The sequence below is a fragment of the Schistocerca serialis genome, chromosome 11 (genome assembly GCF_023864345.2).
Source record: "Schistocerca serialis cubense isolate TAMUIC-IGC-003099 chromosome 11, iqSchSeri2.2, whole genome shotgun sequence".
NCBI lineage: Eukaryota > Metazoa > Arthropoda > Insecta > Orthoptera > Acrididae > Schistocerca > Schistocerca serialis.
In genome coordinates, this window is record NC_064648.1 from 105302016 (window position 1) to 105328722 (window position 26707).

General features: G+C 44.1%; 1 protein-coding gene across 1 annotated transcript in view; it reads left to right on the top strand.

Moving 5' to 3' along the window:
* Positions 1-266: 266 nt before the first annotated feature.
* The window catches only part of LOC126427321 (uncharacterized), a 97631-nt gene continuing 71190 nt past the window's right edge, over positions 267-26707 (top strand). Inside the window, exons 1-2 of the mRNA XM_050089629.1 lie at positions 267-426; positions 5000-5255. Of these exons, the coding sequence (XP_049945586.1) occupies positions 273-426; positions 5000-5255 (410 nt within the window). The 5' untranslated portion in view covers positions 267-272. The remainder of the gene's footprint in view (positions 427-4999; positions 5256-26707) is intronic.

Genomic DNA, 26707 nt, shown 5'->3' on the forward strand with positions numbered 1-26707 from the left:
TGCCTCCTAAATTGTTTTTATAGATTAGGAACAGCACAATGACTACAACACTTCCTTGGGGAAGGGCAGATACAACTTTTGTTTTACTCGACGACTTTCGCGAGCTCTCACCAGGCAGACAGGAATACGGCGGTCATCCGGATGAGAAGCGTCACGCTTCCCGTGGTTTGGCCGTCCTGCGGCAGACTTCCGCTGCGCCCGCCGTCATATTGAGCGCGCGCTCCCTGCGGCGCGCACTGCTTCTGTTTGCTCCCCAGTGTCGACAGCGGACAATGCAGCCGGCGGGCGTAATTGCCACAGTGGCAGCTCTGCTTGCAGCAAACGGGACCTACTCGGTGCTGGAGTGCGTCTGCAGGCACATGGACAAAAGCTCCGAGCTCAGTGCCGGTGAATATGTGCTACAGCGGTGCTACTGTCACCATCCCTGTAAGTGCTCTTTCCTGCTGTACGTATTGATAAGACGTTATGCACAGTCCACTTATCAAACACTCACAGGCGGCTTGGCTTACATATGCTGTTATTGAAAATTATACGTTTTCTGCCTGACAGTGAAGGACTATGTTTATTATGAGGACGCTCAGCTAGGTATCCACTCTTAAGGAATACGTATACAAATGACACTGGTGTAACAGGGTGACGAGAACTGAAGGAAAGTGATGGCATGCAACCGAATGCGAAACAGCCTGTCGTGGAGCTTATCGTAAAACTGGATGTCCTTTAAGGCGTTGGTGCAGATAGTGTTATAATATGTTTCATACACACTGAAAAGACAGATATCTGGAGGTACTATTCATCTGGTGGTTCCAGGTGGTACGAACTGCTATGTCACACACTTTCCAGGAGCGGTAGCTTGTTCTTTAGGAGTATGATATCTATGCACAGCCTAGTAATCAAGAAAAAACACCTATTTTCTGACGAGCTATTGGCCAAAAGCAGTGATCATACAATAGCTGTAGTTCTCTTACGTCTGTTCTCCCACTCTTGTCTTCTGTGACGTAAATATTCCCTACGGCCCCTGCCAAAATTACACACACGAGAAAGAATTAAAGGACGCAGAGCAATAAACAGCGTTCCAGCCATTTTACCATCTGGTTAATCAGTCAGCATAACTGTATACGAATGCGAATTGATAATAGATGATATTGACTGATCTGTCTTGGTACCTCTAATTTTCAGGGTCCCTTTCATGTACGTTTCCTCTTCAAATGCCGATTGGCTGCAGTTGAAAACAAGTTCCTTACTCAACGACGGGGTAAATTTGCTTATCTCATCTACAAATATTTCGGTCGATCCTGTAGTTTGCTGTGCATCGTAGAGTTGACACTTTCTTCGAAATTTCATTATCTCACGTCTCACACTTCTGTAGCACTGTTTGTCGCCATGCAAGCATCTACTACTTATCTTTAAATCTCTATAATGTATGTCGAGCATCCTTGAACTGCGCAAACACCAGTTTTTGTGATAAGTGCGCCTTGTCCTCCGTTGAATGTCAGTAGTTTTCCTTACACACTAACGGTCATATTTCAGCTGACTTGTTCAAAATTTGTTCGTAATTGTTCTTTTGCTATGCTGTCTGCGATTTTCCAAGTCCTTGGACAACGACTGTCCTTCACTACGTTTGACTGGAAACGGGAGCTGCGGCCCTCTGTCCGACAACGACGATGAACTACAGCACACCTGTTTCAGTACAACTTTCTAGTGCCGTGCACGTATCGCCATCACTGCACTCCTCTTGTACATTGTTCGCACAACACCACGCATTCCGCTGACTCATCCGCCACTTCTTTCTCACTCAACGAAATTTCTTGACTTCCTTTCTGATCAAATCTCGACTTTGGCTACTGTTAGTGAAGATATAACGCAATGTTTGCTTCGTTTATCGTTGCCATTGCTCTGCTTTGTATCAACACCATTAGCACTGTAGCACTGTCGTGAGTTACTCGTCGACTAAGCAGTTCAGCCACGCTCCGTAGCCTCGTGCTGTCGACATCGTTTGATAGCTCCAGTCCCGCCCACTGTTGGCATCATCAGCCAGTGTTGTGTTAGCATCGTGGGCAATATGTGGGCCGCCGAACGCTGTCACATCTGACATGCAAGTGCATGTCCGGCTTGTGTCTTTACCCGTAGCTTACAGCATACACGGAAAATAAAATGGGGTATTCGTAGGAGTTGACCAGGAAATCCAAATGTTACTTTTACAAACATTTACATTAAAAGAGCTGCAGGATGCCTTACTTCGGCTTTTCCACCTTTGCTTTACTTCGAGCTGAGGCAGCGGCTTTTGTACTTCATAGTTCTCTTCTAAGCTATAAGGTGTGTCACCTAGGGAGATATACCCCCGCAATCTCAATCCTCTACAGTAATTTTTATTTTGTGCTGAGATTTTCTTTTCCGCCAGTGTATTTCTAGCGACCATTGCCCTCGCTCCTCTCTGCTGAAGGAACGATCATCAACTTCCGCACGGAGGTTCCGAAGAGAAAGTGAACCTCATCAGTCCCCGGGTAATGCTTTCAGACATACACTTGCTATTTGAACAAGTTAAAATATCACACAATAAAAACTAAAGATGCAGAAACAATGATAACATACGAGGCAGAATCGAAGGACGATTGTTTCATTACATACAACCAGCTGTTTTCTGGGGCTTATAGAGTTTCCAGACTTATAGAGGTTCCAGGCTGTGGCTGGAGTGTGTTCCCACGGCCGGAGAACGCGAGCGGCCCGTGGCGCGAGTCGCCCAGTGCGGGGGTGGGGGCCGTGGCCCGCTGCGTGGGAGGCCGGCCTGCCTGCAGCCAGACACACAGGTCGGGGAGTACGTGGAGGAGGTGCGCCAGTCGGCCGTAAACACAGTTTCGCTTAATCACAATAGGAGTAGTTTCCTTTCGTTACGGTGATTGTCAGGGAAAGTCCCTCAGTCATTGGCCGTAACTGTGGCATTATTCCAGTACGGGAAGCTTCAAGTATCGCTGCACAGTTGACGGGGACAGGCTCTCGCGAGAATACATTGCAGGTTACGGAGAGCGCCAAGTGAGTCAGTCGGCCCTCAGACACGACGAGGCGGAGGTCTCCGTGTTGTGCCAGCAGCGTGGACTTCCCTCTGTACGAGTCAATTACGTTCATTGATATCAGGTGTGCATTACTCGATCGTTCACAGTGGTTAATTACAATAGACACACCGCAATGGCATCCCGATTTTTCGGTTAACAGTAGCAGCTGCCCACAGTCACATCAGAAGAGACTGTTTGTATGTTTACAGGCCGGTAGCCACACCGATTGCGAGACACGTTATCTGAATTAGCAGTCTCACTGGGCAGATAGGAAACTTTTAGAATGCTTGCTGGCGATATTACCTCACCGCCGATGTTCCCTCAGCTGGACTCTCTTTCGCGAAGTGGATATGACGTGTGTAGCCACGTGGGCTCTTTCTTTACAGAGACATTACGCTTTCTTCTTTATTTCTCAATTTTGCAGTCTGACTCATAGCTGGTGTTTTCACGCATTTCCTCAAAAAGACGTGAGTCGCTCTCGTCAGAGGGGATGAGCAGGCAGAATATCTTTTGTGTCTCCAGAGATTCTGCCGTAAACTTTCTTGCAGGTGAGAACAGATCAGCGCTTTTTAGTGCAAAGCCACTCTCTGCCACTCAGTGCCTTCATTGCTGCTTTATCTGCGGCGAGGAACCGTATGTCAACCGCACTTGCATATCGGTCGACAATTTAAGTTCGATTATTTCTAAAATGATCTCAACATTTTATGAGTACTTAGCTATTACATTTGTTTTCTCCCTGCTCCATAAGCGCTGAACGTTCCCACACAAGTACAAAGGGACAGAAGTGCAACTACTGCCTCGGAAGTGTACAGAACAACGAATGGCAGCGCCTCTGCTACTTACCTAACGAGATACCCTGGGTAAACACTCCTACAGCTAAGAGGAAAATACAGCTCAGAGGCGGATCCCAGAGATTAAAGCGAGAGGAGAGTGGTATGCCGATTACATCATTGGGAATTCCAGCTTTTCTCGCTGGAGTTATTTGACTGTGACGCAGTACTTGGCAGGTAGACTGTGATGAGACAGGCTAAGTGTGCGGCGCTCCAGGAGATGAGAGTACAGAATGCCTGGGGTCGTCATTCACGGCCCAGCCTGGACTGGAGATCTGAAGTCACCAGGAAAGGCTCCCACCGGCTGCCGCTCCAGTCCGGAGCGCCCTGCCGCGTGCAGCCCAGTTGCCTCTCGGCCAGCCTGGAGTCTCCTCTCCAGCCCCGCACTGCCAGCTCTGACACCAACGTGAAACTGTATTTGCTCTGGCGTTCTGCAAAGATCTATGAGCACGGGTCCATAAGTCTTATTCCCAATCTCGCCAATCAAACCAGTTAACGATAAGTGTGATTTTCACTTAAATATTACTGTCTGCGCCTAGCCAGGTACATCGCACGTTCCTGTGGTAGCGGTGCTAACTCTGTCAAGCTGGGGCAGAACAGCATGGCTGACATGCGACATTAAATTATTTTGTTGAAAGGATGTCGAAAATATCGCAAGCGAGCTGTCTCAAGGACTCAGAAACGTAACAGCTGCGATCAGTGTAACCAATTACGTATTGTATACCGAGTGACTCCCCGTGAGATGGGCGAGAGTGCAACGTGGCATTCTCCGCTCTGCTCAGGGCCTCGATGCACGGACCGTCCACACCGATGCTGCAGTCAGAACCTCGGCTCATACGGAATGACGGCACAGTGTCCAGTGTTGTACTCTCGGCGCAGCTCTTGCCGCTTCCTCGTGAAGGGGAGCCGCAGCAGTGGCCGCCGTGCTGACAGTCAGCTGACTTGTTGACCTTTTGCTTGTAAAAGTGTGCAGCACACCTCACGCCGTGTCGATTATCGTTGGCTGCAGCTCTCTTAGTGTTTCACTTTCAGTAGCTGCTGGTACTGATGAGCATATGAGTAGCCCGTGGAAGCTCGTGAGTCAGAGTGCAGACCTCGAGGTGACTGAAGAACGTTTTGCAGATTGGTCACCGGGGTTCGCAACGTGCGGCGGCCTGGAGCAGCCGCCCCCCGGGTGGTCAGCTGCGCGGCGCCTGGCAGACCGCCTCAGGGACTCCGAACTGCCGCCGCCGCCAGCAGGTGGAGCGTTGGAGGGAGGGGGGTGCGCCGGCGCCCTGGCGCAGCTCCGCCGCCTCACGTGGGGCGAATCCTTCGAACTCGTCGAGGAGCTCAACTGCCGGATCGCTGACGACTGTATCGACTCCTGCTCTGTACCGTGGTATGTAGACCACTCGACGCCACTACTACTAACCTTACAACTAATTATTTCCTTAAATTTATTCTCAATGCTGTCACCTACTTTTCCTATTTTGCGATACTAACTATCTGTCAATAAGGGCACATTTGTGAGACCCAAAGAGGAAGCGCGCTAATACGTTCTGCCGTCGCCTCTTCTGTTGACACTTTCCACCGAGCAGTCAATGGAATGTGCCTCGCTGTCTCCGCATATCGCTACAGCAAACAGTAAATTATCTGATGATGACAGTCAAAGACTGAAAGCGGTAACTAACAACAAAAGCTTTTCATCGAGACTGCTTGCCTTACTAAAATTGAATTTATATTCCTATTTCCCAACGGTATTATCAAAAATCAATAAAAGTACAGCGTCGTTTGTGATGACGACAGCTGTAGCTCGATATCGTTGTTAGTTGTAAATTAGTTCAAAAATGAACAATAAACACTGCAATTGGCTAAATTAATTACTTTTCGAAAGAAGCAATTATAGAGCCAACACCCTGCACCACCAGACTACAGTAATACTCCACGACATTTGCTGTATATACGTAATTAAAATCTCTAACATGGCAGCAGTCACAAACAGTAAAATTATGGAAGCCATAGGAATCGTACAGCCAACCAGTGGCACGTCAGATGTTTATTCACACTTTTACCTTGCTTTACTGTTCATTAAGCCATGTGGCTATACCTTAGCATTTATATGAGTCACTTTAGTGTTGACTGAGCTTTATGACCTGTTTTCTCTTTTCACACAATAAGTTTACACACGTTACTACTTCTTCCAAGGAAGAAAGGTTTATATCTGTTTAAAACTAGGTAACGATTCGAACAAACTTGTGAAGTACAACTAGCTGGTGCATGATTCCCATTCGTTCCATACATCATTAACTTATAGTAAGACAGTCACATGCAAGCCAACTTTTTCTTGAAGCATCATGAAATGGCATCACGTTATTACCGCCTCTAGCCTCGAAGACTTCGTCAACTCGGCGGGGAAGAGAGTTCCGGAAGTTTCTTCAGATACGCAGCATCTGCCCGAGGCCTCCCACTGCTGGATCAGATCCCCTCAGAGCTACCAGTGTGTGGGGATGTCGGCTGCCACGTCTCAGCCGCTGTTCCAGACAGTACCGGACAACGTCTGCGGCTCTGAGACCGGGTTGTCTAGTGGTCGCCTCGTTGTGCTATAGGGCGCCTGAGTGTTCGTGAAACCGGGAGTGTATGCACGCAGCCTGGGAACACGACTGTGTGTGTCATCTTCTACAACGCAAGTGTCCAGAGAATAGGGCAACACTTCGTCACCGAGAATGTTGAAATAAACGTTTTGGTTCAGGTTCACACTGACCGTAGTGACTGAATCCAAGTCGCGGTGATAGTAACACCCCTATGACACCATGGAACCACCAGTGGCTTGAACTGCATCCTCTATAGGCCGTCGGTCCCATCGCCACCTCCATAATTTCAGAAGAGGCGAAATCGCGCGACTCGTGTGACGCACCTCCACCCAGCCACTGTCCGTCTCTGTGTGGTTTGGCCCACTCAAGACGCGCAGCTGTGTGTGTCTGTGTGAGCGACGGCCGCTGACTCCAAATGTCGAGTCTGTGCAGCCGCCTTCCGAACGATTGCTAGGCAGCTGGTTCAGATGGAGTTGCTTTGCCAGGCATTGGCAATTTGCGTCTGGTCTGAAACCGATCGCCAGTCACTTGGAGTTACACTCGTCAACAGCCCTGCCGGCTGGGATCTTTTTACGCCACTGCCTCACATCACTACGAGTGGTTCACCATTCGTTGCAGATACTTGGACAGTCCACATTGATAGACCAACAGATCATGTAACTTTACTAGTGGTGTGGTCGTGGACATGTCGAAACGCAAAAATTCCTTTCTGCCACTTCTCGACATCTCCACGTCGACGCAGGTGACCGCCCTGATCCCACGCGAGCAACAACTTCGACTGTTCAGAGATGTCACTAAACCCGCACAAAGACGTAAACAACCGTGCATGAGCAGCGCTGATTAGACGGAAGGGATCCGACAGTTCCAGTCGTTCCACCAGGAAGGAGGTACACGGCTGGTGTCGTCTGTAGTTCAACCATGCCTAGACGGTCAATACCGCGGTTCGGTCGCGTCCGCATTGTTACTTTGTGCCAGGAAGGGCTCTGACCAGAAGTGTCCAGGCTTCTTGGAGTGAACCAAAGCGATGTTGTTCGGACATGGAGGAGATACAGAGAGACAGGAACTGCAAATCACATGCCTCTCTCAGGCCGCCCAGGGGCTACTACTACTTCAGTGGGTAACCGCTACCTACGGATTATGGCTCGGAGAAACCCTTACAACAACGCCACTATGTAGAATAACGCTTTTCGTGCAGCCACAGGACGTCCTGTTACAACTGAAACTGTGCGCAATCGGCTGCATAATGCGCAACTTCACTCCCGACGCCCGTGGTGAAGTCCATCTTTGGAACCACGACACCGTGCAGCGCGGTACGTGACCCACCAACCAATCTGAGGGATCTACGCCGATTCGCCGTTGAGGAGTGAGACAATCTGGACCAATAGTGCCATGAAGAACTTGTGGATAGCACGCCACGACGAATACAGGCATGTATCAATGCCAGAGAACGTGCTACTGGGTATTAGAGGTACCAGTGTGTACAGCATCTGGACCATCACCTCTGAAGGTCTCGCTGTATGGTGGAACAACGTGAAACGTGTGGTTTTCTTGACCAATAAAAAGGTGCGGAAATGATGTTTATATTGATATCTATTCCAATTTTCTGTACAGGTTCCGGAACTCTCGGAACCAAGGTGATGCAATCTATTTTTTGATGTGTGTATTAAGTAGTGAAAAACATCTCAACATATCCATATCTTACTAAGCGAGCTAATAAGATTGATGAAACGTTGAGCTGTCACATTCAAAAGGGTAATTAGATTAGGAAGGAAGACTCTAAAGCAGTAGATGATTTGTCCTATTCAGGCAGCAACATAATTGTTTGCAGCCGAAGTAGACAGGACATAAAATACAGACTGGCTAGGGCTTGGAAAACATCTCTGGAAGAGAGTAATTTGACCTTTAGGCAGTCATTTCTTAAGGTACTTGTCACGAGTGTAGTCTTGTATGGAAGTGAAACATGGATGGTAAGCAGCTGACACAAGAAGAGAATATGAGGTGAGATGTAGTGCTAGAGCAAACTGCTGAAGAATAGGCGTTTAGATGGTTTAATTAAATAGAAGATACTGAATCGAATTAGAGACAGTAAAAAATATGCCACAACTTGACTGAAACACCTCCTGGGACGTCAGCGAATCGTCCGTTACGTAATGGAGAAGTAGTGTGGGGAGAAAAACTTGTGGAGGGACACCGAGTGATGAGTACAGCAAACAGGTTCAGATGAATGCAGGCTGCAGTAGTGGAGGGGCTCGCACAGGATAGTGTAGCATGGAGAGCGGCATCAAACCGGTCTTCGAACTAACAATGACAACGACAAATAACTACGACAATTGTAATGATAACAGAAATAACGTTACTTCTCACTAATCTGAAACCCGAATCTTGCTGACAGACGGAAACTGTGTGTCAGGCCGGCACTCAAATCCAGTCCTCCTCCTTCTGCGGACACTTCTCACACCAACTGTAGTATCGAGATATGAACAACAATGTGGGCATTGTCGGTCCGCCTTGATGCAAAATATTTTTGTTGTTCATTTATTTATTTATTCATTGCCCATGTTAGTTTCAGAGACAAATATCGCCATCAATGTAAAACATGCAGAAAATAGCACAGCTATAAAACGGTGTAAAACCTTATTACATATTTACTGTTTGTTTTTTAAATATTGTGTTCTGTGGGTACTTTCATAATAGCTTATTTATTATACATTACAGCGTTGTTTTAAGATTCTTTTTGGTGTTTGGGGCATATTTTCTGTGTTTTTCTGTTGCCGTTTTTCTCAACATAAATCATATCATTTACAACTGTGTGAGCGACTATTAGTAAACAAATACGAAAACGTGAACTTACGTATGTCAGCGTTATGCAGTTGGGACTACGGTAGTGTTGTGGATACAGTTTTGTTGTGTACTAGGTTGTTACATAGTTTCTCGTGTACTCATGTTCGCTGGACGGCTTGCAGCTAGTTCTATACACAGAAAAACATAACCGTCGCACTTCTTTCATAATGCTTAACGTTACGCCAACTTGCCGCTGGCGTGTCTCGTGAGAAATGTATCACACGTTGCAAGAAGAAAATTTAAGCGCAAGTTCTGACGACTTTCGTTCCTCATTTATGTGTCTCTGTCTGATGGGCGAGTGGTCCTTTTGCAAGTGTGTGCTTTCTGTCGTGTGTCGTGCGTCAGTTCTCTCAGAGCAGTGAAGATTGTGTCGTTGAAAAGTGTTGTTTCTTCGTTTATTACGTTTTTCCCTTCCACTATTGCTTTTTGTATATAATAATTTTCGTCTGTTGTTGTTGGTATAAACAGAAAACCTTCTGGGATAGAATAAAATGACCAACCTAAGTGATTATCCAACACAAAATTATCAAAGGAACCCAGAGACATTAATAAAAAGCATCACACGCATCCTCACACAGAACCAGACAAAAAGAATGATACAAAGGAATCCTAAAGCTCCACTCTTAACAGGCCTCCCAAAGGTCCACAAACTTCTCATTCTAGTCAGGCCAGCGGTGGACTTCAGAGACACACATGTACACATTCCTAGAGAAAACATACACATACACAAACAACAGAAGCTTCAAAACGCCAGAAGACATAATAGAGAAAATTAAGAACATCCCCCCAACAGCAAAACTTGTATCTTCTGACATTACATCCATGTACACACACATACTCACAGAAGAAACTATAAACACTGTAGAACAACAGCTAAAGTACAAGAAATTCCCAGAAAGACAAATAAATGAAATCTCATCCATTCTTAGTCTAATCATTGAACAAAACTATTTCACTTTCAGCAACAACTTCTGTTTGCAAAAAGAGGGGCTAACCATGGGATATCCCCTGAGTGGGAAATTAGTAGGCATATTCTTGGATCGTATAGAGAACACAATATTAAACAACTTTTTAAAACAAGATGAGTACAAAATAATTGACTGGTACCGATACCAGGATCACATATTTGTCTTATAGATGAAACACAAAACAGTTGAAGAGCTACACAGTAACATCAACACAGTACTACCTCAGCCTCACTTCACAAAGGAAAGAGAAAAAAAAACAAGAATCAAAATTTCTTGAATCTTACAGTTACAAGAAACAAGCACCAACATTATTTTTCCATCTTCAGAAAACCCACATCCACAACCACTGCTACCCATATCTCATCCAACCACCATACATTCAGTAAATATGCCAGCTTTGCACCCATGCTCCACAGGGTAAACAGAACACGTCTTAAACTGAAGGGTACACACGGGAACTAAATATAATCAAACACAGCCAGCCGCAGTGGCTGAACGGTGCTAGGCACTACAGTCTGGAAACACGCGACCGCTGCGGTCGCAGGTTCGAATCCTGCATCGGGCATGGATGTGTGTGATGTCCTTAGGTTAGTTAGGTTTACGTAGTTCTAACTTCTAGGGGACTGATGACCACAGCAGTTAAGTCCCATAGTGCTCAGAGCCATTTGAACCATTTACAATCAAACAAATTGCTGTTGAAAATGACTACAAAACAGATACCATAAACAAGCTCAACAGCAAGGTAAATATGAAACATTAAAATAGTGGTCACCCACTCAAAAGCACAAGCAAAGAATTTGAAAACCAACTGGCCAAACACACAGACAACAGAGCAGACCACATCACTTCAGGAAACGGAAACATATGGTACACACTGACATACAGTAATAAAATATCACATAGAACTGGAAACATCTTGAAAAAGCAAGGGATCCCAATAACATTCTAAACAAACATCATAGTTCATAAAAGACTAAGACCAGACAAAAGAATCTCAGAAAAATTCAGCATGCTGGAATATACCAGCTCACATGTAACTGCTGTCAAGCCTAACACATAGGAGAAACAATCAAAAATATCCGAACGAAGTACACAGAGTCCTAAAAAGTGACAGCACACATTCCACTTTCGCAAGACACCCAATGAACAAAAACTGTACCTCTACTAATATCGAAAGTGATCTACACATAACAGAATGCACACACACGCAAAAAGACATAAACGAAGAACAGAAGTCGTCAGAACTTCCGCAAAAATTTTCGTAGCGTCCTTGTAACATGCGATACATTTCTCGCAACACATGCTAATGGCAAGATGGCGTAATGTTTTGGATTATGAACGAAGTGCGAAACTTACGTTTTTCTGTGTGTTAAATTAGCTGAAAGCCGTGCCGCGAACGTAAGTACACGAGAAACTATGTAACAACCGAGTACACATCAAAACTGTATCCACAACACTACGGCAATCCCAACTGTATGACGCTGACATACATAATGTTTTTGTATTTGTTTAGTAATAGTCGCTCATACAGTTGCAGATCACATAACCTATGTCGCGAAAAACGGCAACAGAGGCACACAGAAAATATGCCCCAAACACCAACAACAATCTTAAAACCATGCCGTACAGTATAATAAATAAGGTACTATGAAAGTACTCACGGAAAACAGGATTTATAAAACAAACAGTACACATATAATAATGTTTTACAGTATTTTATAACTATGCTATTCTCTGCATGTTTTAGATACAAAGACCCCATGACCCATTAATGATGGCGACATTTGTCGCTGAAACTAGATTGGGGAATAAATAACTAAACAACAAAATCGCTTTGCATCCAGAAGGACTCACAGTTCCCTTTTTTTGTATGCAAGCACCATCTGGAAGAGTTCCAAATAAAATTATTCTATGGAGACATGATTCACGACTTGTATTCACAGCTTCAGTTTTGACATTTTCTTTTCTCCGGCACCTCGTTCTCGGAATGATAAGATGTCAGCCACGGCATTTTGGTAAGCATGTTCCTGTCTTGGAAGAGGCGTATGAAGAGCTGCAAAGAAGACAGGACGACAGGCAACTCCTACAGATAGCTAAAGCAAGAGATAAGGCGACCAAGGACATAACATCAGTGAGGCTGATAAAGGATAAATCAGGTGTAGTATTATACGACCTTCAGAAAATCCTGAATAGGTGGTGGGAGTACTTTCAAAGGCTATTGAATGAGGAAAATGTATGAGAGAAGTTTGAGTAAGGAGATATAAATGAAAGAATGACCCAAAGTATAAGTAGGAAAGAAGTCCAACATATGGTGAAGAAAATTAAAAATGGGAGGCCCAAGGAGCTGACCAAATCGCAATAGAAGCATGGAGAAGTCTGCAAGAACAGGGTACTGATATTCTCTGGGATCTAATGCAGAAGATCTGGAAAGGAGAAAGAACGCCACATGTGTGGAGAAGCAGTGTGCTTCTCTATAAGGGCAATTATAGAGGGATAAAAGTGATGTCCCACATAATGAAGATCTTGGAAAGGATATTTGAGAACAGGGTGCGTCTAGAAACTGACGTATGTAAAGAACAGTTTGGATTTATGCCGGAAAGAGGAAAAACCAACAAAGGATGCGAAAAATCTATATATTGACCTGCAAGGAGAACAACTGATGATCAAGACATTTAAATATCTAGGCTCTTACATGAAAAGTAATGGAGGACTGGAGGTCGAAATACAGCAGAGGATAAATAGTTATGGGTAAACTGGAAGGAACTGAGCTGAGTACTGTGTAATAAGAAGGTTAGCTGCAGAATGAAAGGAAAGTTTTACAAGTCTGTGGTGAGGCCTGCGATGCTGTATAGTGCAAAAACTTGCCCAATCACAAAAGTCCAAAAGAAAAAGATGAAAGTGGCTGAAATGAGAATGACAAGGTGGATGAGTGGGGCGACACGAAAGGATAGGCTAAGGAAAGTGTACACCAGGGGAACAGTGAAAGTGGAGCCTATAGGGAAGAAGATCCAAAAAAGTAGGCTGAGATGGTATTTACACGTGCTTAGAAGAGGGGAGTACTACACGGGGAGAAGAGTTGAAGACCTAGAAATCGAAAATTCGAGGAGAAGAGGAAGACCGAAACTGAGGTGGAAAGACAAGGTAGCAGGAGACCTACGGGAGAAAAGATGGCTCAGAGAAGAAGCACTGGATAGGAGTTTATGGAAGAGAAGGATCCAGCAAAGCAACGCCGACCCCACATGATGCGGGAAAAGGCTGATATGACGATTATGAGGATGACAATGATGTTCCTGTCATTTGTTTGGAATGATCTGGGCAAAGAGTAGGAAGCGTAAGTCACAATATACGGATCAGGTATCCTTGTTTGACAAACAGTTTACGGGCTTTTCAAATCGCTGCTTCTGTCACTCTGACCTTGTATACAGGATGATGCTGGCTGTGTAATTCCCACCAGATGTTCTGATTATGTTACTTCGTGATCTTCCTAAATTACTTCAGGCAAATGCCCAGGTGATTCCTTCCATGACCTCACGGCCAACTGTCTGCTCATCCTCGTTAAACTAGACTTATGGGTGTCCACATGCCTCTATATACATGTTTTCAGTTGTCAACCTGTGAAGCAACCGATGCCCAGTTTTCATCAAAGATGGATCCTCGAAGGAATAAAATTGCACTACACCTGCTCACGAACCGGGACGAGGGTGCTCAGACCGGCTGATGGTGTCAGAACCCTCTCCACACTCGTCACGTGAGCTCGCGAGGGCCGCCTTCCAGGACTGTGGCGGTACAGGCCCGAGGAGCGACGGCTCGGCCATGTGTGGGCAGCACGACGAGGGTCACGGGCAGGCGTGTCGCGGGGCAGCTGCGGGGCTCCTGCTGCACATGTCGGACATTAATGATCTGGCAGACATAGTTAACAGTCACTGCACAGACGGTGTAATTGTCTGTACCAAAGTGAACATGGTCAGGGAAGGAGGGGAAATGTTTGATTGCAGTGCACACTGTGCAAGGAGCGCGCCCAGAGACGAAAGTTACCAGGTCTAGGCCATTCTAGGAGGCCAAACTACAATTGAAGATGGCAACGGAAGGGGAGGCGATTCACATTAACTGATGTTGGTGGCCGTTCGTGGAACGTCTCACAAGAAAGGCGTCTGTTCTGCTCGAGGTCTGGATCACGAGAGAGAGAAGCAACCGTGTTCTGCATTGCAGAGTGCTCCAGTGTCCACACACGTGACCTGTATCCCACACACGCTACTGGGTAAAACCGATGGCGTGAATCCACTAACAGTCTCAGCACAGGGCTCAAGGCGTCTCTTGTCAGCGGCTTCAACTGGACAGAACTGCCACAGACAGGCAACTTCTGTCACGTAGGCACAGCGTAAGTTGCTCTGGGAGAAAACTTGTAAAGATTTCATTGGGCCTTTGAAGTAAATTCTTTAAACCATTTCACTAAAATATTCCTTTACTGGCTATCAGCACGTCCAAAAGTACTACCTCAAAGCAAAAGCACCGCATGTACCTAATCACATCTGGATAAGATCTTAACCTTCGAGCTGGACAGTGTCATTTATCACAAATTTCTTTCTATATGCATTGTTAACTGTCTTACGCATTTTCGAGAACCACTTGAAACTTTCCACGTGTAAGCGCTATTCTCCCATGCCTTTTGCTAAAGAAAGCTGCGGTCTGAGCTGCAACTTAAGGTAGTGGATGTGCTTTTTCTTTTTCTCTCGTTCACATGTCACACGCCGTCCTCTTTTCTTGGTGGCAGGCTACCCAATTGTTTCAACCCACGGATCTTTGAATTTCTCTAGGAAAGTTGCTACGTTGACAGGAAGTGAAGCAACCTTATCTGTTTTGACTAGCTGAAGCCTCGCAAGGGAAAATGCTAAGTCTTTCAACGAAAATGCTCCTTTTCTGGATTTACCTCATTTGCGTCGAAAATGATTTGAGCTCTTATTCCAGCTATATCGATTACAGAATAGGATACGACCAGTGGCCATCTTCTGGTGACCCATGCTATGGAATACGCTCTTCCCAGTTGATCGACTATGTAGACCCCTCCATTTGTCACATTGTAATAACTGCCTTATTGCAACAAGTTTATCGGTTGCTCTCCCTTCTTGTCTTGAGCTTTTGTCGTCAAAACGGATGCAACGTAAAAGGAACAGCAGTCTTCTATAGCTCATCACATCTCCCGTAATCTCCATATTTCTGCCATCTGCTTTCCACAGTTCGACAACATTAGTGTGGCTGGCTTGCGTAATCCCAGAGAGGTAAAGCAATCCCAGTAATGCCATTATTTCTTCTTCTGTAGTGATCTTAGCATCCGTTTCTCTTGAATACTGTACACTTTCTTTCTTAGACTGAGTACAGAAGAGTGTATACTTAATATTTTGTCAATCGTTTCCGGCCTAAGTACTGTCCATTTCACTTATGACCTTTCTGGATACACTTTCTGACCCAGGAAATATTTTTAGAATAATCTTTCTTTTTGTCTTTATGACTACATTAACGCATAATTGATTCCATTTTCATTTTTCTCTTTCCTAATAAAAATATAAACAGCGGAGAGCGACTGTTCGCGGCCATCGTCTGAATTGTGTTCCCGTTCGGGATCCGAACCTCGATCACGTCGTGTGGCAAACTGTTCCTCTTCTTCCTCAGCGTCATTGCCAATTTCCTGGCCTGATTCGGTGTCGAACCCTGGATCGTCGTCGAGTGGCCACGCGGCCTCCTCGTTGTCGGCCAGCTTTGTTGTGGCCTGTACAGGGTGGCAGGGCCCGCTTGTCGACACAAGGTAACGAGATGAGAGTGAAAGGGACGCCACTTACACGACTGGGCGCGTTGTGTACCTTGTATTCTAAGACGGCACACGCGTTGTTTATTTTACGTTTCTGCTGCTCACTTGGACGTGTGACAACACAACTTACCACTGAGCTGGCTGAAGCTATAATGAAGGTATAGGTACGGCTGGCAATTTTATAACAACAATGCATTTTTTTATTTATTATGCAGAGAATTGGACAAGACAATGCCATATGCGGGTGGCGCATTTTATGCATAGTCGCGCTCAATCGAGAGTTAAACTGCAGTGAAAACTGAAAACTTCCTTTACTTGTTTGTAAACGTAATACTGTGCACTTAAGAAATAAGCAGATAATAGTTATCCTACACCTGCCATACCAGTGAGTAATATTTGGAATCAGTCGGTTTACAGAAACACGTAGATGCACGAAACACAGAAACCTGTACTGGCAGTCGCAAATATTCCCTGAGAGCCTACCAGTAAATAAAAGTTATTTGAAAACGTCCTGCCTTCAACAAAACGCAGTTTCTTCTTTTTCACCCATACATGTTTCGGCGAAGCTTTACCGTCATGAGAGGTTCCCTTCATTTTTCTGTCGAACAAAGAATATATTCAAACTTCCTGGCAGATTAAAACTGTGTGCCGAACCGAGACTCGAACTCGGGACATTCGCCTTTCGCAGGCAAGCGCTCTACCAACTCAGCCACCCAAGCACGACTCACGCCCCGTCCTCACAGCTTTAATATCGGTACAGCCATTCTTATAAGGGAAGGCATTCCGGTGACTGAAATCGAACGACTAGAATCAGGAAGAGCCGTAGGCATAAAAGTTTTCGATATGACCGTACTTAACCTTTACGTCCCATCAGAAAATTCCCATAAATTGAATGGTGTGATGTTTTTGCAAGATGAACTAATTTATTTATTGAGGAAAAATCCATGTTCTCTTATATTAGTTGGACAATATTAACTGTGTCTTAAACCAGAAAGATCAACAACCCAATTTCAACTACTAGCCACAGTTAAAACAGTTAGTAAGTGATCTACAACTCAAAGATGTATAGGAACTTCAGCACGCGACATCAGTCGAGTTCACGTATATAACCAGCCACTCCCGCAGCAGACTAAACAGAATTTATGTGCCACCAAATTTGCAAAAATTTTTATTAAACGTTGAAACAGTTCCCGTGTATTTTAGCGATCACAGTACACTTTTAACTTGCTTTAATTTAAGTGTACAGCCAACCCGTCGATTCAGAGGGCAATGGAATTTGATTATATCTGTCTTAACCGACGAAGAACTGGAACAGGAAATAAGAGTAGCGTGGACTATGTGCCTCCGCACAGCAGACAAGCACCCAACAGTCACTGACTGGTGGACTAGGAGGGCTAAACCAACGCTGCTGAAAGTTGTCTTGCAGCATAGTGTAGCGAGGCGCAGGGAGTTGAGGATCACGATGGAGTTTTATTATAAAGTTTTAAGAGACTTATATCAAGAGGCACATGATGACGTAATTCGTCTGAATGATATCAAAAAATAAAAGCCAAATTATTAAGCAATAAACAGCAACAGATGGAGGGACTAAAAATTAAATCGAAAGCCACATCAGTAGTAGCTAATGAAGCTGCTTCTCTGTATCACTTGGTGCGGCATGCTGAAAACAGACGTCAAGCTTTTATTGCTGAAGTCCAGACGCATACTGGTACAAGGCTCACATGCCAGAAAGAAATACTGGACCAAGTCCACAGGTACTATGACAACTTATATGCCCCTACCACAGTGGACGATGCAGCTCTCGAGGACTTTCTCACTATTTTAGGTCCACAATTGTCGGGAACAGAAAACGCTGACATCCTGCCACCTATTACCAAAGATGAAGTGCATGAGACAGTGCGTAACTCACCTCTCAAAAAATCTCCGGGACTTGGTGGCCTCCATGTGGATTTTTATGCCCGCTACTGGTCTATAATTGGGGACAAGATCACTTCCATGGCGAATGTGGTCCTGACCGGGAAAGCGGTCCCTGCAGAGTTTAAGGAAAGTAAAATAGTACTGATTCCTAAGAGTAAAGGCAAAACCAACTTAAACAATTTTCGGCCTCTTTCGCTACTAAATTCTGATTACAAAATAATTTCGCGTATTATCAACAAAAGACTCCGTGCCTTTTTCAACGGCAAAGACGAGGTCACACTAATTACATGGCGCACAGGAGCGAAGTGGCCGAGCAGACGGTCCAGTATGTGCTACTGCAGGAAAAACCCTCTACCTCGCTCTTCGCTGGGGTTTGTAGAGTATGGAAGTGGAAGTTGATTTAGATATTACCAACATGTTATTTTTGCAGCCTTGTGACTGAATATTTACTTTCGCACAGGAAAAAATAAATTTCACGAGCTAGGTTTCTGACGCAAAAGCGGTAGTGCATGATATAGAAAAATATACTGTCCCAAATAATTTATGATCTCAAGCACATGCACCCTTATTTATTGTGTAATTACTGGTTCCGTTTCCTTACAGTTTGCATCCTTCAGCTCTACCTTTAGTTTAGACTTTATTATTTAAACTTTTGCATATCCCGTTAACGTTAGTAACGTCTTCACATTACGACATTCAGTAAACATATAACTGAAGATTTCCGCTGCTCGCCTGGCATTGTCCTCGTTATATACCAGCGTAATTTGATGTTATTCTCAGATATGTACATACTACTCTCACAGCTGATACTATGAGCTGGTCTAATGACATTTCTCAATTATTGCAGTGTTCTCTGTTATTGTCTCTAGTTGATGGCTCTTGATACTGCTGTATTCCTTGGTAATATTATGCTTTTAATATGTGTTATTCTGATGTGTTGTGTTTTACACGCTTGCTGTTTGTCACTTGTAAAAATGGACATCTTTTTCCTGGAAAATATGAAACGAACATATGTGAAGTATTACATCTTACATCCAACCTGTGGCCACCGGTGACGCCTCAGGAGTTGACTGAGTGACTTCGCCACAGCTGGGTAGGGGCTCATAATCACAGCCGGCCGCGCCGTGCCACAAGTCAAGACCGGTTCCCACCAGAGCGCGGCAGCGTGTCGTGCGGCAGCGGCAGCGGCAAGCGTTTTCCGCGTTGACGCGGCGGCTCGCGGAATTGGCGTTCCCACCTGGAAGCGGCAGACGCTAGCGGTAGCCAGTGACGGACAGCCACTGAGGTACGGGGCGGGACCCACTGAAACTCCTGGTGCGTTTGAAAAACTATATCTTACACCTACATGGAGGAAAGACGAAGTTGGGTGAAGACATACCAATTTTTCATTTTCTGTACAACGTACTCTTTCACATATTCCATTATGCATGTTTTCTCATTTCACCATAAACAGATTTCATGACTACCATTCATCATTGTTCACTAACTAGCACATTGCTTAAGAATCATGAAAGAATAATACATATTTGGAACAAAGTTTTCGAAACGAGATTTTAAATTATAAGACATTTCCCGGTGCAGACGCAAACCTACAATACTTTATTAGTTACGAGCTGCAGTTTACAACTAAAGAGACAGTAAACGGTAGCAAATTAAGGAAATGGAACTTGAATAAGTCAAGACCCACAGTTTTTCGATAATCTTAAAGTTAGTGTAATGCAACGACTTACTGAAACAGAGGAAGGAATCCGCTAGAATACGAATGGATATCTTTGAGAGAAGAAGTGGTGAATGCAGCAGAGTATGAGAACGGTAAGAAGGTACAGTAGAAATCGTTAGATAAATCGTGAAATATTAAATCTGACAAGAGGGAAAAATATAGAAATGCAGCAAATAAAGTAGGCCATTGGAAATAGAAATGTCTAAACATGACGATGACAGAAAGTCCAAAATTGCAACGTGATTTTGCACTTGGAAAACATAAGGGAATGAAAATGAGAAAGAACAAAGAAAACTTTGCTCAAAGGAGAAGCAACTGTCAAGAACTCATTTGGCAAGCCAGAACTAAGCAAATAAGAGAAGGCTAGATAGTGGAAGGAATATGTAGACAGGAGAGGGGGAGGGGTTGTACAAACTAACATAAGTACAATGTTAGATTCCTGTGAGATGTCTGAACACACAAGGCAATACTGATCCTACCACTTAACTAAGTCGACACACTGAAGAACAGCGAAACTGTGTTTATAGCATTTGCATGTTTAGAGAAAGGTTTTGACAATCTTAATTAAAACATTCTTTGAAGCTCTGGAGATGTCATCGATAAAACACAGGGACACAAGATTATCTACAACTTGTACAGAAACCAAACTGCATTTCTAAGACTTCAATGACTTGAAAGGGAAGCAGTAATTGAGAAGGCAGAAGAAGAGAGGATATAAAATGAAGACTGTGAATAGCAAGAAAAGCGTTCTGAAAAAGAAAATTTGTTCGTATGGAATACAAATTGTAATGATTGGGTACTATTTTACGATGCTATTTGTGTGGAGTGCAGCCTTGTAAGTGAAACGTGTGCAATGAACAGTTCTGTCGAGAAGACAATGGACGCTTTCAAAACGTGGTGATCAATAAGAATACTGAAGATTAGATATGAGGATCGTATAACTAAAGAAGAGGTACGGAATTAAATAGAGTAGGAAGAGGAAATTACGGCACAACTTTGACTACAAGAGGGGTAAGTTGACAGGACATATTATAAGGCGTCAAAGACTGAGGACAAAGGGGTTGGGTGATAGTATTCTGATAATAATCATTTGTTCAAATGCTATTCTACTATTATATCTGTTAATGTAAGCAGTGAATTTAGTTTTCCATGCACTCCTCCACAAAACATTTAAACCAAAACTGAAATCAGCTGAACACCAAACCTTTCAACCACTGTCTGACAACTACTGCATTCACTTTCAACTTTCTATAACTATCACTGGCTAGCCCCACACATATACAGATATAAGGAGAACAGAAATAAACAAACAATTTCAGCATATAATTCTTTAGGTTGGCAACATGTACATAAACAAACCAAACAGGAAGGGGCATGAGGTGAACACACTGTAGTTACGACTTCAAATCAGTGTTTTCGGGAAAATGTCTACAGCTAGTGACAGAAGAAAAAAGAGCGAACATGAAAATGTGCTTATGTTCCATAATCTAAGTTTTAGTTCAACCTCCAGCATGTGACCAGGTGAGGGGAAACGTATATGTCCGCCAAAAACTCGATTCACTGTAAGTAATCAGTTATGCATTTAAAACAAAACTGAATCATTCTAGATTCCACCGAAAATGCCTTAAAGTAAAAGGGGAAACGTGTCTTGAACCAATAAAGTACACTCGATAAAGAAAAAAAACGTTTGTTACTTACTAAAGGAAATAATCAATAGCTGTAGATACTTAGCAAATTACATCTTATGACATACCAGCAAATTGGTTTCTGTTTAACTTCTCATTCCACACGCTATTAAATGCTGTTTGAAAAAAATCATCTATCCCTTCTGAAAAACTGTAGTTTCTTTCATATCTCGGTAGATAAACAGATTTTGGATATCTATCATGCGACGAAATACATGACTTTTTACAAGTTATCGTTTGAAAAAACACGCTTTTAGATTTCTTGAACCGTTTACGAAATTTGCAGTTGATACAACCACATGGTTTACAACGAGCAGGACGAAGTATCGGTTGCGTCGCGAGCGACCCGCGCACGGTCACCGCACAGCCCGTCCGCCGACATATCATTCAATATTTCGAGAACGGTGATAGTTATCGTTCTGCTCTCAGCTTTAAAAGCAATTTCAATATGTTGACTAAATTTCATACGCAATAATGTATTACTTAAAATGAACTGTACGCAAAGTCCACGCAATGCGTTTTTACCTCTGCACACTCATTAAAATTTCGTGTAAAGGTTTACGCAAATGCGATACAGAAAGTAACCACGACGAATATCGAAAAGAAATTCGGCCCTTTATCGAGAGAAGATATCAGGCTGTAACATGACCAAGAATCAAATTTTTCTACCGAATAGTTTCCTTGGAATCGGATGATAAGTATTTCATAGCTGTCGCCGCGTCCGCGCCAGCGGTTCGGCGAAAGTTCTTGTGGCCCGGGGTTGCGTACCTGACGTCACGCTCAGCGCGTTCTGTGATTGGCGGCGCGACCCCCTGGGGCGCCTCACGCGGCAGCGGAAGCGGTTCGACATGGTCAAACCGCGACGCAGAGCCCGCCGCGCCTTGCCGCTGACGCCGTTTCCATGGCAACCACGCCACAGACGCGCGGTTTTGACGCGCGGCAGCCCTAGTGGGAACCGGCCTTCACGCGTGCTGCGTGTCTGGGCCACGGGCGGCGCGGGCCCGGCCTGCCTGCCGCTCGGCTCCGCTCGGCTCCGCTCGGTCCTTCTCGGAGGCGCCCGGAAGAGCGCGGCGCTTCATCCGGCGTCGCGTTGCGGCGTGGCGTCTTTGGCCGGCACAAGTCTCTCCAGTTCGGCAGACTCGCGCTGTCAGCGCTGTTTACCCTTCGCTGTGTGATCTCGGTATGATGGAGGTTCACTGGGCCAGTGGCTGTTTGCACGAAGGAGGCAGTTGAGCGATCTACCGTCGCGACTCTTTAAAATGAGTGGCAGTGACAGATGAGAGCGAAGAGGTTTCCCAATTCATATACGTTACAGGTAGTGCATATCTACTGTGAAACGACATTAGATGTACATGTACATGGATGCTCTGCAGATCACACTTAAGTGCCTGGTGGAGGGTTCATCGAATGACCTTCACAACAATTCTCGATTATTGCAATATCGATCAGTGCGACGAAAAAACCAATGCCCATACCTTCCCCTGATAGCTCTCGTTTCCTTTATTTTATTACGACGATGGTTTCTCCCTAAGTATATCTGCGTTAGCAAAATATTTTCGCATTCGAAAGAGAAAGTTGGTGACAGAAATTTCATGAGATGATTCTGTCGCAATGAAAAACGCCTTTTTGATGTCCACCCCAAATTCTGTATCATGTCAGTAACAGTTTCCCCTATTTCTGTGTAATACAGAACGTGCAGCTCTTCTTTGAACTTTCTAATGTACTCCATTAATCCTATCTGGTGAGGATCCCACAGCGTGCAGCGGTACTCCAAAAGAGGGCATACAAGCGAAGCGTAGGCAGTCTCTTTAGTAGATCTGTTACATTTTCTAAATATTCTGCTAATGAATCGCAGTCGTTGGGTTGCCTCCCCCTCAACATTATGTGTTCTTCCCAATTTAAGTGGCTCGTAATTATAATTCCTAGGGTTTTAGTTGAATTTGCGGGCTTTAGATTTAGTGATTTATCGTGTAACCGAAGTTTGACAGATTCCTTTTAGCACTCATATGGAGGACTTCATTATCTAGGATCAATTTCCACTTTGCAAAATATACTGATATATTTTCTAAATCGTTTTGCATTTTTTGATCTCAGATTGTTCCTCAGACTGTTACGAAATCATTTATATAGATAAGAAACAGCAGTGGGCCTATAACACTACGTTGGGGAACGCCAGAAATCACTTCTGTTTCACTCAATGACTGTCAGTTATAAGGAACTGTGACCTCTCTGACAGGATATCACGAACCCAGTTAGCTAACTTAGATGATATTCCATAAGCACCCAATTTTGGTACAAGCCGCTTGTGTGTCAAAGGCCTTTTCGAAATCCTTGTCGATAGCACTCAACACTTCGCACTTCACAAGAATGATGTTTTTCAGAATCCGTCTTTACTGTGTGTCAGTAGACCGTTTTCTTCGAGGTAATTCATAGTCCTCACACGCAATATATTTTCCAAAATCCTACTGGATATCCACGTTAATAATATGGACATGTAATTTACTGGATTACTCCTTCGACCGTTCTTGAATATTGGTGTTACCTGTGCAGCTTCCCAATCTTTTTATACGGATCTTTCGTCCAGCGGACAGTTGTATAAGGTTGTTATGTATGGAGCTGTTGCATCAGCATACTCTGAAGGAAACGTAATTGGTATACAGTACGGACCGGAAGACTTGCTGTTATTAAGTGATTTAAGTTGCCTCACAAATCGGAGGATATCTGCCTCTAGGTTACTCATGTCGAGAACTGTTCTTGATTCGGATTCTGGAATATGCAGAAAGATTTTAAACATTTGATTGGCAATGAAACAGGATAAAATCACGAATGTCGACAAACGAGATTCCTTGTTTTGTACATCAAAAAGCACTTTGTGCCAAATTTGCAGGCCTTTGGCTCATGGCGAAATTGGAAGAAAGCATAGTATAATTGCTGAAGTCACACGCATCTTCCGTTTTCAGCTGCAACGGTTTTCAGTGAAACTGAACGATTCCTATGGAGACTTCATATCGTACTGCAAAGTACGTAGGTTATGTCGAGAGGCATACCTGGAACGACTTAAAACTTGCTAGCGTTTAATTTTTTGACGGAAAATGGAATGCGGGAACGAAAATGAAAACATGTGTGATCTAGTGCAGATTTCACATTTTAACTGGACTTGACTGTACACTGCCCACAGTAATGCACTGCAAGGTAACTTTTCCTCATTTGATGGGGATGCATTTAAAAAGAAAGTCGCGTTTCTGGAACGGACACATTCTGACAAAGACAGTGAATTTCCCTAAGATCACTGGTGTTAAACAAAATACGAAGTTTGAAGAATACGTTGTGGCCTAGAAAGAATTACAAGGGTAGTTTTATAAAGTTTTTGAGGTTTTTAAAAGTTTGTTTACATTAGCGCTTCATTGCGTATTAATACAGGTTATGTATCATCAGTGCTCTTGTGCCAAGTTATCCTCCTCCTTTGTGAAAATTTTTCTGTCAAAACATGTCTAGCAAATGTGATGCTTGCTGTAGAAATCTGCAGGCGGGGATGTGAAGACTGTGTAGATTATGGTTTATTGGGGCGAATGTAGCGGCGAGGAAACTGGGTAGATAAGACGCTCTCCATGGCAACGTACGTTATGTAGAAAGGACAGAAAAGTCGCTGAAAAGGAGGCAAAAATTTGTGCCCTTGAGGCTGAATTAGAAAATGAGGACTTGGAATTATGTAGGCTAAGGGAAGAAACAGGGACGGGAAAGGGAGAAGCAAAAAGAGAAACTGTTGAAAAAACTTCGAAATTCAGTTAGTAAATCAATTTGGCTTGCTATCTGAAGTAGTGGAGGAAGGGCCTCATCTAGATGTAGTTGAATGTATTTTGAAGCAGAATATTACCTTCAAGAAAAAAAGACATGTAGGGATCATATCAGAAAAGGAAAAGAAAAATATTGCTTCTAGTTAACAGTCAAGGCCAGGAGCGTCAGGAGGAATTAGGTGCAGCGTACCAGCTCACAAGTTTTGTGAAAACAAATGCTAGGAAGATGGAATTACAGTTGGAGCAGCAGGAAACAGCCTGTAGTATGAATCCAAGGTGTACCATTGCGAGAGACTTGGATGAAATAGGAACATGAACTGGCCACACAAATGTGGTGTCTGTGGAGGTCTTTCAGTGCCATGTTCGGTCCTGCGTAAACACTGCTGTAAGGCGTGATGACACTCTGGCTTGCTATCGGAAGTAGTGGGTAGTGGAGGTACGGGATGTTCCAGATACCCCCAAAACCTGACACACGCGATGTTCCTGTTGACACTACTGGTAGGTGAGGATACACTATGCATGGCCTGCACCTAAATAGGAAGGGGAAAGATAAGTCAGCTTCTCTATTAGCAGACACTGTAAGGGGGAGCCTCAGTCACACGAGGCTGACCCCTGTGGTTAATGGGACCAGGTAAACAGGTTTTTTATGTTAAGGTCAAAGTCCAAACAGGCAACACTCAAGAAAAATAGAATAACAGAAGCTTCATGTACAGTAAATAGGGATGAAGCTAAGGGTAGTATCAACTTACTTCATCAGAATATCAGGGCAAAAAAAAATAAAGTAGATGATCTGTTAGCATATGTAGATGACCTATTACGCTGTCCTTCAGCCAAAAACAGGAAGTTGTTAATCTGTGATGATTTCTAATTAAACTTTCTAACCAGTTCAGATCGGAAAAGTTGAAACATCCCCTTTGAAAAATTATACAAGACTGTGCTAAACTGACACACAGTATTTTTAGCGCAACGCAATGTGACTTTCAAAAATCCCTACAAAAGAATGGCCCTGAATAACATTAACCTATACCTTTCACAAATCACTTACAGCACCAAAAATCTTTGTTACTCGAACTACTGCAATACAGCGAGCGCCACTACTGCCAGCTAAATAAAAGATTCAAACTACAGAAGGCACTAACTACTGATAGGCATAGTTAGCAAATGAAAGATTTTAATAGAGAACAAACAATGTATTTACCTTAATAGTCGTAATATACACTCCTGGAAATGGAAAAAAGAACACATTGACCCCGGTGTGTCAGACCCACCATACTTGCTCCGGACACTGCGAGAGGGCTGTACAAGCAGTGATCACACGCACGGCACAGCGGACACACCAGGAACCGCGGTGTTGGCCGTCGAATGGCGCTAGCTGCGCAGCATTTGTGCACCGCCGCCGTCAGTGTCAGCCAGTTTGCCGTGGCATACGGAGCTCCATCGCAGACTTTAACACTGGTAGCATGCCGCGACAGCGTGGACGTGAACCGTATGTGCAGTTGACGGACTTTGAGCGAGGGCGTATAGTGGGCATG